Consider the following 13,809-nt stretch of genomic DNA (forward strand, 5'->3'; position numbering starts at 1 on the left):
CTTATGATATGATTTATCTTATGACTTTATAGTATTTTATTTTCCAAAAAAAAAAAAATCATTTCTAAATGCAGATGCACTTGGGTCTGGAGAGATGGTTCAGTGGTTAAGAGCACCAACAGCTCTTCCAGAAGTCCTGAGTTCAAATCCCAGCACCCACATGGTAGTTCACAACCATCTGTAATGGGATCTGATGCCCTTTTCCTGTGTGTCTGAAGACAGCTACAGTGTGCTTATATATAATAAATAAATAAATCTTTAAAAAATAAAAACACTGTATTGTGTAAGTAGGGTGTTCTGCTACAAATAGGACATCTTTATCAGACTCGCATCTCTCCAAAGCTCAGAGACCATGGCAGAATAGGGGAAGGAAGACTAAGAGCCAGAGGTCGGGAGGACTGGAGTGAAACAGTATCTTCTGAATACACAGAACCACTGTACTCAGGAACTCACAGCAGCTGTGGCTGCCCGAACAAGACCTGTACAAGATGGAGCCAGTCAACATCCCAGCATGGATGGGCTCAAAATCCCCACACCCAACAGAGGAACTGTAGTTGAAAGTTGCTAAGGGAGGGAGAGAGTCAATTTCCTTTGAAGGTATGACCCCGGGGCGAGTCAACTAAGCCATAGCAGACAGGCTCCACACCCAGGAGTAAATGGGCATCACAAACTAGAGTCAGTGCAGTTTTGAAAGAAAGAAGAGGATACAAACCAAAGAGGAGTGAGAGTGGGGAGATGGGAGGAGTGGGTGATAATGACCATGATCAAAATATACTGTATGACATTCTCAAAGCATTAGTAAAAGTATTCGTATTAGAAATAGGTTATAAAAAATGTTAGAAGCTACATCCATAAAGTCTCATCAACGTAACTGCTTAAACACCAGCTGAACGAGGACAGCAATGGACATGTCGAAGTGGGTGGGGAAAAGCCCATGAGGCCTCAGCCCTCCATACGGAACTACAGGAAGCTAAGGGACGCTGCAATCGAGAGAAATGGCAAAGGGAAGAGCACACCAAGGGGTCAGCCCTGGGAACATACAGACACGGAACATTATAAACAAATATGCCACGTATACGACAACCATTCAGTGAAAAAGAGGCCATGAATTAGAGAGCAAAGAGGAGCAAATAGAAGTGTTTAGAGGGAGGAAAGGGAGAAATTATGTAAGTAGTATAATCTCAAAAATTAAAGAAATAATTAAAAAAAACATATTGCTAAAATGTCAACAGATCTTCAATTTGTAAGAAACACATTGTCTCTGAAGTGCAAAAGTAAAGTTCGACACAAGAGGCTTGACCAAACTTAGCCTCTTCTCTTCATGAGGCTTAACCAAACTTAGCCTCCTTTCTTCAGGAGGCTTGACCAAACTTAGTCTCTTCTCTTATCTACTAATGAGACCAAAGATATGATGCTGGACATTGTAAAACATTGTAAAAAAATGTTTCACAGTTTTCATTATGTGAAAAGGGTATCGTTGAGCAGTGTGAATTAGTATTTTAGAGTTATACAAAGCACTCTGAGTATGGTGCTAGCATAATTGCATATGTAAATGTATTAACTTAAGCTTTTCATTGTGTGCATTCTTTGTAATGGCAGCATGTTTGTGTTTATGGTAACATAAAGACTTTTCAAACTAGTAAACACTAGACAAGGAGAATATATCTCCCCAACTATCCTACCCTTCTGTCCCCCCCCCCCCACTCAACTATATTACTCCCACTACACTACTCTCCTTTGTCTCCCTGAACAATTTTATTTCTATTTTCATGTCATATGCACATATATGACCTCATGTATCTATACAAAATCTACAAACCACATAAGGCACGTGATATTGGTCTTTCGGAGACTGGCTTACTTTGCTTAATATGATATCCTGCATCATTTTCCTGCAAGTGACATAAAAAGAAATCCAGTGTGTATATTGACATTTTCCTTACCCATTTCCACTGCCAGGCACCTAGACCGTTTCTGTAACTTAGCTGTTGTGAGTTGATGTACAGCATCCCTGTGATAGGCTGACCTGGAGCCGTTCTACCTAGGAGAGACAGAGCTCTATTTATAATCTCAAAAACTAAGGATGGTATGCATAATGTAGCATAGATTATATATAGTAGAGGTACACGACCCTGTGCTGAGTTGGTTTACATTCCCATCAGCAGAGAATAAGGGTTTGCATTCATCCATACCTTTGCCTGGTTCACATCTGTTGTTGCTTAATGACCACCCTTCAGGCTGGGGTGGTTTGTAACCCACTGCAGGCTGCCACTTTAAAATCTACTGTGAAAGATAAGGTAGTTTATCCATCTCGTTTTCTGTAGATGTCCAGTTCTTCAGCACCCAGCTGGAAAAATACCACAAACAGCACAAGGACTCGGTAGCCCTGAGACCCACCCGAAACGTGGGCCTGCTGCTTATTGACACCAAGCAGCTGAAGGAGAAGCTCATCCCATCACCACTCAGGTGCTTGGAGGTAATGTGAGCCAGAGAAAGACTCACTTATGTGTGTGTGTATCCGTGTATGTGTGTGTATGTATGTGTGCATGTGTGTGTATGTGTGTGCATGTGTATGTGTGTTGCATGTGTGTGTATGTGTGTGCATGTGTGTATGTGTGTGTATGCCTGTGTGTATGTGTGTGTATGCGTGTGTGTGTGCATGTGTGTGCATGTGTGTATGTGTGTTGCATGTGTGTGTATGTGTGTGCATGTGTGTATGTGTGTTGCATGTGTATGTGCATGTGTGTGTGCATGTGTGTATGTGTGTTGCATGTGTGTGTGCATGTGTGTGCATGTGTGTGCATGTGTGTGTGTATGCTTGTGTATGTGCATGTGTGTATGTGCATGTGTGTGTGTGCATGTGTGTGTGTGTGTATGTGTGTGTGTGTGTGTGTGTGTGTGTGTGACAGAGAGAGAGAGATCACCAATATTCTTATGGTAATTTCAACATTTACAATACACAAATATTAATATTTTCCTTTTTAACATATTTTTAACATATAAAATATTTGCAGACACCATAGTTAAAATGGTAATAAGAGCAGGCACATAAAGGACTCTTTTTGACTGTAGCTTTCGCAGTGGGCTGGATGCTTTCTTCTGACCCCCAAAGGCACCAGCCACACACACAGCACACATTTACACAGGCAGGCGAAACACCAGTACACATTCTCTCTCATAAAAACATAATCGGGACAAATACGAATTAATGTCAACACTCTTTTAGCACAACCAACATACCAAGTCAAAGAAAACAAAACTCAAACGTAGGTGACCAGAAAACTTCTACACTCATAGATGTCCAGAAACGGAGTGACCACGCAGTGTCCCTGGGTCGTGTCCAGACGCTCCGTTTCTTTCAGCCTTTCTAAGCTCCAGACGAGCCACCACGCCAAAGTGAGCACTGCCTCGTGTTTATGAAATGGCGGTTGAAAGTTTCCACAGGCCAGGTCTTTCTTGGCTACATAAAATGAGGAGGAAGAGATTACAGTTTCAAGTATACACCTCCCTCAGCCCTGAGCAAACACCGTAATTTAGTCACTTTGTTCAAAACAAGAAAACAAACAAACAAACAAAAAACCTTGCGAATATCCACCCTGGACTCAGTCAAACTCTACCTCTGTCCCTGGAGAGGAGGTCAGTTCCTTCCAAACCACGCGGTTGCTTCCCAATTGGAAAAGAGCGAGCTTGGGCCTGAAGCCAAGGGGCTCAGCCTGGTGTCCCCTGTGTCAGACAGAGGAGCAGAAGACAGTCCCGAGAGGTGTCAGAACACGGACCACACTGTCCCATAAGTGTGTGCTTTGGGTGACTGTCAAAAGCTGACCTTGAGCTTGTTGCATTCACTGAAGACTGTCTGCCCACACTGCCGATTCTATGCCTCCTGACTCAACACCCGTCAAGACGTCTTAAACTCTGTAATAAAGCAGAAATGCCCACTTCATTATTATTTTTGTATTGCTTAGGTGCTAAATCTTATGCTTCCCCATTTGAGCAAGAAAAAGGTGGACGCTATCATCTCGGAGGCACAGGACGCAGAATACAGACTCGAGTTCGCGCCAACGACGACCATAGACTACGTTAACAACTTAGTGTTCCTTGACGAAATTCAGGAGCGGGTAAGTTGGTTGTTCTCTGGGAATTCAGCGTCTCGAGAAAAAAAAAGCAAAATAAGAGTCCGAGAGTCGGGGAACAGTTGCCTAAATAACAGGAACACTTTCAGGCGTGGGAAATAATGCCCACATTTTAACAGCAACTAACCTTTTCCATGTTCTGACCACGCGGCAGGCGCCGCGCCGAGTTTTCACATGCCTTACTTGTAATTCTCACAAATATACAGTGGTGGTAACAGGGATGTAGGGTCTTCGTGGGGGTTGAAATCCTTTAGTTCTACACCTACACTATACCTACATACCAGCGCAGGATTTTCTGTTAAAGTGGAAAGAAGCAGCTTAGGCAGAGACACCCCCCCCCCCCCCCCCCGTTCCTGTGTGTGTGCCTCTCTTGCTTGCTCTCCCCTGAAAACGAGTTGCCCTTCTCAGGCTCACCCCCGTGACAGCAATATGACATTTGGCTCCAATAATTAAATCGTCCTAAACGCATGACTCTCAGTGTGCCTTTGAAGTAGATAAGATGGAGGACAAGAGAGGACAAGATGGGGAGGAGAGACAAGAGAAGCTCGGGGAAAACAAACAAACAGCCCTTTCTTTCCTTCATCACTGATGTCTGCTCCTCTCTGGAACACAGCTTCCCACAGGGGCCAGATCACCAGCAGAGCAGACCCTGGGTGTGTGTTGGAAAGTGACATCCTTGGACACCTGGCTTAGGCCTTGTAAGTCAGAAACTCTAGGAGGCACACATCAGCCTGGTGAATGTGCTTCCTGAGGCCACTGCCCTGCAAGCTACAGGCTCAGAACTGTGTCCCGGGAACTTGCCTGCGGTTCAGGTTTCATGTTACAGAACCGTAGACAGCTTCTACACAATGGCATCTGCTGTGATCACACCCAGGGCTAACTCTGGCTGTGCTCAAGAGCAAGGTCAGCGGGAGCTGTGTTCTCCAGGTCCCAGCTGAGTGAACATGGCGGCTTACATAACCATGTGGTAGAGTTAGGGGTGAGCGGTTTCCTCCAGACTGCGGAATGGTCTGTTTGCAGAACACTAGCAAACACGGGGAAGACACTGTCTACTGAAAGTAGACTGTCAAGGCTGCTCAGGGGTCATCTGAACTGCAGCAGATAAGGTAGTGAAGTATGGTGAAGCATCACCATAGATCTGGGATCTGAACCTGTGACCAAGGACCATGGCCTCTCCTAACTTCAGGGGTGCATAGGGTGACTGACTGCTGCTCAGTACAGGCCCCTGACACTCACATGGAAAAAATCACAGTGTATATATATGGTCTTAGAAACTGGGTGACACTGTTTAATGCAGCAAGGAACAGGAAATGGGGGGGGTAGAGAAAGAGGGCAGAGAGACAGAAACAGAGAGACAGACACAGGGAGAGAAGCTGATTTTACTTTCTAAAACTACTCAACTGGACTCAGCTCTGACCATTTACCTCCTGGCTCAATTATCCAATTACTTCTGCCCTTGGCAAAGCTTGTGTTTATCATGTGACCAGCTTCAGCCAATTAGACGGTCGCACTCAGGAATTTACAATGAATGTTTTCATGCTCATGCTTCATCGGAGTGTCTCCCGTTAGAAAGCAGCAGCGTTCCACTGTGTTTCATGTCCGATGTTTCTATGTAGATTGAAACCCTGGAGGAGGAAGGGAATATCGTGGTCCAGATGTACAAGCTCATTGAGCAGTATCAGGTGCCCGCACCTCCCGAAGACTTCGCCGTTTTCGCCACCATGAAGCCCTCCATAACCGCCGTGCGGAATGCCATCGACAAATCCGTGGGTGATCGAGAAACGAGCATCAAGCAGTTTTGTCTGCACTTGGGTCGGGATCTTGAAGAACTCAACAATGAAGTGAATGAAGTCAAGCTGCTGGCACAGGTAAGCAGAGGGATCTTTCCGATGGCCGGTCCAGTCCGAGGACTACGGGTTTCAAGAACTCAGGCAGAGCCAACAAAGAAAAGTTGTGTGTATTTACAATGTGCGTCATTGTCTATATGATGAGCTGGTTAATCTATCCATCACATCACATGCTCATTATCTTGTGATGAGAACGTTAAAACTTATTCTTCAACTCATTTAGAGACTATATTCCATTGCAACAGGTTTTTCCCCCTTGTTTTATTCTAAACAGTTCTTCAAACTGCTATTTAAAACTCTATCATTTCAGAATCTCTCTTACAATGTACTGAATGAATTCCAGGCTACTGTGAGCTAAGTCTGTGCTCAGCATTCAGTTACCTTCCTCCTGTCTGGTATCTGGTATTTTGAAATGAGTGTGTTTACTGTTGCTAACTTGTTTTACAGCTGATGTTACACTGTGAAATTTGTTGAGGACATTGACAAATTTCCCTTTAATATTAAGTATAATATTAATTGATAGAGATTACCTGTTTAACTTTCATCATATTTTTTTAGAAAAAAGTTTCAGAAATTAGACTACACATCTAGATGATTCATAATTAAAGTATATCTGAAAGCAAGATTTGTATAAAAATTATTTCATTATCATTGGCTAAATCTTAGTAGAGAATTATAAAACCATATAATAGAAATTTGAAAAGATAAAAATGCTCATCAGTAGAAGAATAATAAAGTACATTCTTGCAGATATCCTCAAATGAGCATAGCACAGTAACAGTTACAATATACATCTGTGTGAACATGGAGACACTGAAACCAGCTAACACCAGCTGTGCGCTAAGAACTTGCTACTGATGTTACTTTTAAACTGAAGCTTTTTAAATTCTTCTGAATAGAGCAGATGTGTGTGGCTGTACTAACTCCAGGCTTTGGCAAATGATCGTGAAGTGAACACATTTGTGTTCTTCTATCAAGAGCTATTGCATTACTCTTGAGTACCCACCTAAGCAGAATCGCTTTCTTTATCTCCATAGTCAGCGATTGCCCCGGGTCCTGTTGTCTGAGGATCACCCAGTGCTTTCTTGTCCTGGCATCACTGAGGGTGCACGTAGTCGATGTACACCTGTTGCTGTGCAGTTCTCTGCATCACATCCCACATTTCTATCACCCATCCATCCACAGTCGATAGACATTACCTAAGGTACTTTCTATCACCCATCCACAGTCGATAGACATTATCTAAGGTATTTTAGAAAAGATAAAAAAAAATGCTTCTAGGTACCATCTTACATGGTCTGTATGTTTTTATTTATTCTCAGAACACGTATAAGGTTTTTGTTTTTTCACATTTTACAGAGAAGAAAGTGAGATTCAGGGAAGGGAGTTGCCCAGGGTAACGGAGATGATAAACGGTGGGACCAGGACTTAGGCGCAGACGGTCTGCCCTCAGTGGTTACTGTTGCTGGCAAGTCCCGTGCCAAGTGCTGCTGTCCTGTGTGCGCTGCAGATCATGAGAGCAAGAGTAGTTATCAAAGGAAGGAAATGCCAGCACATGCCTCATGTGTAGTGGTGCATTTTCAACATGACACACACACCAAACAGTGACGCCTGGGGACCACCAACCAGTTCATCTTCTATGGAGGGTCTAAATAGAGTTCCTTTCACTCTTGAGCAAAGAACTATAATCTATAATTTACTCTACAAATAACACCATTTGCTATCAAGACCCCCACCCCCACCCCAAGCACACATGCACTCCCACTGGTGGAGGTCGGAGAGAAAACCTTAAATGTGATAACCAGTGATTATTGGGAGAATTGGGGAGCCAGGTGTTTGAAGGCCAGATTGAGAAAGTCATGGATTACTGGGACCGTGGGCTCTGGCAGAAATGATGACTTACAGCAGCGGGCACTAGCATGGTCCTTAAGGAAACAGAAAAGACCATGAGCTAGAAGCTGCCCAGGAAAACTAGGTTCAGCTCAGCCACAAGGGCACCAGTGCCCACATAAGCAGCTTCTGCCATGACAATCCCATTGGTATTTTCTAATACAGGACACATTGCCATTTTAATGAGAGGCCACAGTGGGCAAGAGATGGATTAACTGGTCCCCAAGTGAGGGCTATAATAGTTCTTAGATTTTGTCATTTTCTCAGATGCTGATGGACTTAGTATTTCTATTGTTCCTGAACCATTCTATGCCCTGTTTCTGGATATTTAACTCCCAAATGTTACCGAAATATTTTCCTTAAAACATATGCCTTAACTTACATAATCTTTATATTCTCTCTTCATTTCTGTGATTACACATACGCATATTGTATGCATTTATGTATTTATGTGTTTTACATGTTTTAGGCACTGCGCATATACTTTTCACAGTTCTGTTTCATAATTTCTATAGCTTTGGTATTTCTTAAATTATTTAATAAATAACCAGTCTTATTGTTTGCCTGCTGTGAAAAGACACCATGAACAAGGCAACTCGTAAAAGAAAGCATTTTCTTGGGGCCTTGGTTTTAGTTTCAGAGTATTAGTTCACTGTAGGAAGCCTGGTAGCAGACAGGTAGGCACAGGGTAGGTGGCGACATCCTGATCCACAAGCCAGAAGGCAGAGAGAGAGAGAGAGAGACAGAAATACTGAGCCTGGCATGGGCTTGGAAACCTGAAAGCCCATCCCCCGTTTACATACCTCCTCCAACAATGTCACACCTCTGGGTCCTTCTACTCTTTCTCAGACAGTTCACCAGCTGGGGACTAAGCATTCAAATATATGTTTGGCCGATAGATCTGGCCTATAGCTGCTCTTATCTAAGTTTCCACAGGATCCAAACAGGAGGATGAGTGCCCTAGCCCTTACCCTTGGTTCTCATCGAAGCCTTGGAATAACTTTGGAACGGTAAAGGGAAAAGGAGTCTTGTTACAATGCCTGGGTGTGGCATGTAAGCAGGTCCCTCTCTCCATCCCCTTTTCTCTCCCAAGAAGGCCATAGAGACTACTGTTTCTCTTGGCCAACCGTGTACATAAACTACAAATGCACTCTAATACCCAATCTTAGAGATGACCATAAGTGCCCCACCACCACCACCAATGCACTTTCTAAAAGGGGTGTTGACCCAGCCTAAGAGAAAAGAATTCTGCACAAATGTTAAGAGGGTTCTATCTAGACAAGCCATGCTGGGTTCAGCCCATTAGCACTAGATCATACTGGTTTTGCCTGGAGATTCTTCTGTGTAGTAATCTATGCCTCAAGTTTGTTTAGGTGAAGAATATAAAGCCCAAAGGCCTAGGTTTACAACATCTCATGATAGTCACATACCTGAAAAGTAAGGCCCAAGGAAGGTGCAAAGCTCTGTCTTCTGTCCCCATGCCTCCGTCTGTGTCTCTTCCTCTGTCCCCATCATCACAGTCTTCTTAAGCTGCTGAGTACAACTCTCTTCCTACCCTCCACAAACCACTCTGATGACCCCAAAGAGGACTCACAGGAACCTCACTTAGTCAGAAGCACAGGCAGAGCGATCTGGGGTTTGCAGTTGGGATAAGATGGAAGTCTTGGGAGTGAGCCCTCCACCTATGGCATCCAAGGTATCTCCAGATAGACAGCATCAGAGGCGAATTGAACTGGAGGATAATGCTGCTTCTGATAGTAGCTCATAAGCCTCCCCACTCCCGAGTGCTGCTGCAGAGCTGCTTGGTCTGCTGGGAGGGGAACTAACACACACACACAAACACACATACACAAACACACACAAACACACACACACAAACACACACACACAAACACACACACACACAAACACACACACACAAACACACACACACAAACACACACACACACAAACACACACACACACACACAAACACACACACAAACACACACACACACAAACATACACACACACACACACACACACACACATACACACACACACTGGTGTCAGAAGCACGCTGTGAGAAAATACCGGGAGAATCTGGTTTTCCTTATGCTCTCTCGTAACTCAAAGTGTTTTCTGTTGTTTTATTTTGAAGAGGAAACTTTCTTTATATCATAACCATCTCCTCTCTCCCCTGATATGTTCCGATCCCCACAGCTTTTGGTTTCAAGTAGGAAACGAAGGAGACTGTACTAGGTCCTATTTTATGACGGCGGGGAGTAGGGTGGGCACTCGAGAGCCAGGGCACATGTATACGAAGGTCTTGCACCCTTGCACTGTCTCCTCATTATGTAAATTCCAGGGATCAAACTCAAGTCCTTAGGCCTGGAGGTGAATGCCTTCGCCCACCGAGCAATCTTGCCAGCCCCTACATTCTGTTTTACAGCAGTGTTGAGTCCCTATTCCATGTATTTCTACATTTCTCTACTTTTTTCTTATGCTGATATGTAACATTAAAACAGTTTCTAAGAGGCAGAGAGAAAGAGAATTGGGTAAAAATGCATTTTTGGAAACATGCCTATTGGTTGATCTACCTAATCTTTGTGAACAAGTAAGCTGCCCTAACCAGAGCCCACACTGAATCTGCAGGACCCACAGATCTTGGATATTACGGCTGACCAGGAGAAAATAAAGACAATGCTGAGTGACCTGCAGTTCGTCCTGGATGACCTTCAGAAACGTGCCTTTCAGTACAAATCCTACCAGAAGAATTTCAAGGTAACTGCAGCTGTTCACATCTGCTTCTGGAATGCATGCACAGAGATGTATTTATGCATAAGTCCTCTCTACAATGCAACCAGAACCACTCAGTGGACAGTGGCTGTTCAATGTGCCGCAAGCACACCAAGGGGGATTAGTACACAGGGGGTCTGGAGACATGGCAGGTAAAGTGTTCCATACATAAATGTAAGGACATGAGTTTGGATCTCCTACACCACCACTCGTGTAAAAGCCAGATGGGTGTAACAGCCTGCCTGTTATCCCAGCAATCGGGAGATGGAGACAGGGTATCCCTGGGGCAAGTTTGCTAGCTGGACTAGAAGAACTGGCAAGTTCTGGGTCCAGTTCTTCAAAATATCAGGCAGACAGCAATCAAAGAGTGTCTGACATCAACCCTGGGCCTCTATGTGCACACAAGCATGCAAACACACACACATACATGTGTATTACAAACACATACGCAAAAATATTAGTATACATGAGACAAAAATATCCTCTTATGGGAAATTCTCAGCCAACTCCCACTCCCTGCAGTTTCTGTGTTTAAATGTGTAAGCAATAAAAAATGTGCATGCATTTCAAAATGTGGTTAATTAAAGTCCCGTAGCTTTGGATGCATTTTGATTCCACAAGCTTTGTCTTACTTATGCTGGTATTACATGAAAGAAGAGACGAGCCAGAAGATAAGGTGAGTCCCAAAACGTAGGCTAAGGGTGAAAAGAGAGAAAGAGGAGACCAAAGAGATGTTCGTGCCTTAAACAGCATCCGTGAGAGCAAGAAGGTAAGTGAGAGGATAGTGCACTCAGAGAAGTGTCCCTGCACCTCACTTGGGGACACACCTGCTCACCCCAGAGTTTTTGAGCAGGTCTGCTCCAGAGGCCAGAGCTCCCAAGGCCAGGGGTTAGTCAAACAATCTGAAGAGTGACCTGCTTGGTGTGGGGCAATGAGACAGAGGTAAGGCCTGAGTGGGGGATAAAGCCCACGTGGAAGCACAGAAGGCCATAGGTAACTGAAGCGATCGCGAGCACAAAGAATGGTGCTGGAGCTCCAGAACACTGCGGAGCCATGGACGAGAGACCAGAATTCTACTGGCACAAAAGCTGACAGGCTGGTCAGTGGAATGGAGCAGAGGAGGAGCCAGAATCAAACCCACGCAACCACAGTTACCTGGCTTTTGGAAGTAACACCAAAAACATACATGGGGGGAGGGGGCTCTCCAAACAATGGTACTACAAACACTGGGTACCCATATGTTAAAAATGAAACAAGAGCCCCATCTTTTACCCTGTACAGAAGTCACATTTTATGAATGGTCAAGAGACCTCAGTGTAAGGCCCAAAGCTGTCATGGGAAACACTTGAGGATGCCAGCGTAGGCCGGGGCTTTCTGGAGAAGACTCTGCTAAGGAAATAAAACCCAGCACTGACCAACGAGGCTGGATGAAGTTAACGTGCTTGTGCACGGCAAAGGGAGCGGAGCGAAGGAGCGGTGTGCAGAACAGGAGACAAGCTTCGAGACTGTACATCCGACAGATTCGTATCCAGAATTTATTGTGAACTCGAAAGTACTAAATACACACACACACACACACACACACACACAAAACCAACCCGATAAATGGGATGATGCAATGGAATCAGAGTTCTCAAATGAAGAAATACAAATGACCAATAAACATACGAAAAATACTCAACATCCTTATTCATCAGGGATATGAATACGGAAGGTGCATTGTAATCTATCTCACCCTACGCAGAATAATTACTATTAATCAGACACCAACACATGATGCTGAGGATATGGGGGAAGGGAACTGTTAAACATTATGGGTAGAAATGCAAATTAACAGCTATGCAAAATCAGCATAGGGTTTCTCAAACACTAAACATATAATACAGCTATGCCACTCCTGGGTATATGTCTGAAGGACTCTAAGTTAACATACCATAGAGATATCTATACATCATATTTAATGCTGCACTACTCACAATAGTGATGCTATAGAATCAGCTAGATTCTCAGTCAACAGATCAATGGATAAAGAAAAATGTGATACGCATCCACAATGGAGTTCTGCTCAGCCATTGAGTTCTACTCAATAAAATTATGTCATATCTAGAAAAAAATGGACGGAAATTATTGCATTAAGTGATAATGCATGGGTCTTCTCTAGTTCATGGATTTTAATTTCTATATAGATAATCTTTTAAAATGCATGTATGTGACCATGAGGAAAAGGAGATTATCAGGAAGGAAAGAGAGAAAATATAGGGCAGTGTATGGGAGTGAAAATGCTCATGGTGCCTGAAAGAAATTACAATGAATATATGCCAGTTGAGAAAGTAAGCAAACAGGCTGGGAGATGATTTGAGGTTGAGAGCGCACAGTGCTCTTGCAGAGGACCTCAGTTTGGTTCCTAGTACCCAGACTGTATGACTCACAACTGCCTGTAACTCCAGCTCCAGGACATCTGACCTGTTTGGGCACCTGCACTCATGTCTCTGAGCATGAGACACACAATTAACAATAAAATAAAATTTTAAAAATAAGAAAAAGAAAAAAGATCTGGGAATGGCTCAGCCAGAAAAGAGAATTTGTTTGCTTGTTTTTGCCTTTTGTGCAAATACAACACCTTGAGTTTTGTCCTTAGATCTCATGATTTAAAGAATCCACGTGTATAACACATGTTATAATCCTAGAGCTTGGAAGGTAAAGACACCTAGATCCCTGGACACTCTGGCCAGCCAGTGTGGGCTACTTGGTAAATTCCAGGCCAGTGAGAGACTTTATATGAAAGCAATTAATCAGATGCTTAGTTAGTTAGTTAGTTAGTTAGTTAGTTAGTTAGTTAGTTATATCCTAAAATCTAGTCCCCTCACTTCAACATGCAAGCATACACTCACGCATATGCACAAACATGAGTACACACATATGCACACTGAAAAGGAAAGAGAAAAATCAAATTATGTCATATGTAACATAGACTAGCCTGGACAACATTACCCTTAGTGAGATGAGCCGATCACAGAAGATCAATTCGTGTGTGAAATATCTAAAGCACTCTCTGATCACTATTGGCCAGGGTTGCTTTTGGAAAATATATGAGTTGCTTGCTGGAAAGTATAATTTTTCATAAACATGGACTTGAAAAGCACTGGAAGTCTGCTACAAATGCT

At 43.5% G+C, this 13,809-nt stretch overlaps 1 protein-coding gene across 1 annotated transcript in view; it reads left to right on the top strand.

Annotated features, from left to right (window-relative positions):
• Positions 1-13,809, top strand: part of DNAH6 (dynein axonemal heavy chain 6) — a gene marked incomplete at both ends in the record, with an annotated part of 168,476 nt that overhangs the window by 25,166 nt on the left and 129,501 nt on the right. The window contains 4 exons of the mRNA XM_080932360.1: positions 2,325-2,476; positions 3,963-4,115; positions 5,747-5,998; positions 10,502-10,630. Coding sequence (XP_080788486.1) covers positions 2,325-2,476; positions 3,963-4,115; positions 5,747-5,998; positions 10,502-10,630 — 686 coding nt within the window. The remainder of the gene's footprint in view (positions 1-2,324; positions 2,477-3,962; positions 4,116-5,746; positions 5,999-10,501; positions 10,631-13,809) is intronic.

This window comes from Micromys minutus (genome assembly GCF_963924665.1).
Source record: "Micromys minutus genome assembly, chromosome: 18".
NCBI lineage: Eukaryota > Metazoa > Chordata > Mammalia > Rodentia > Muridae > Micromys > Micromys minutus.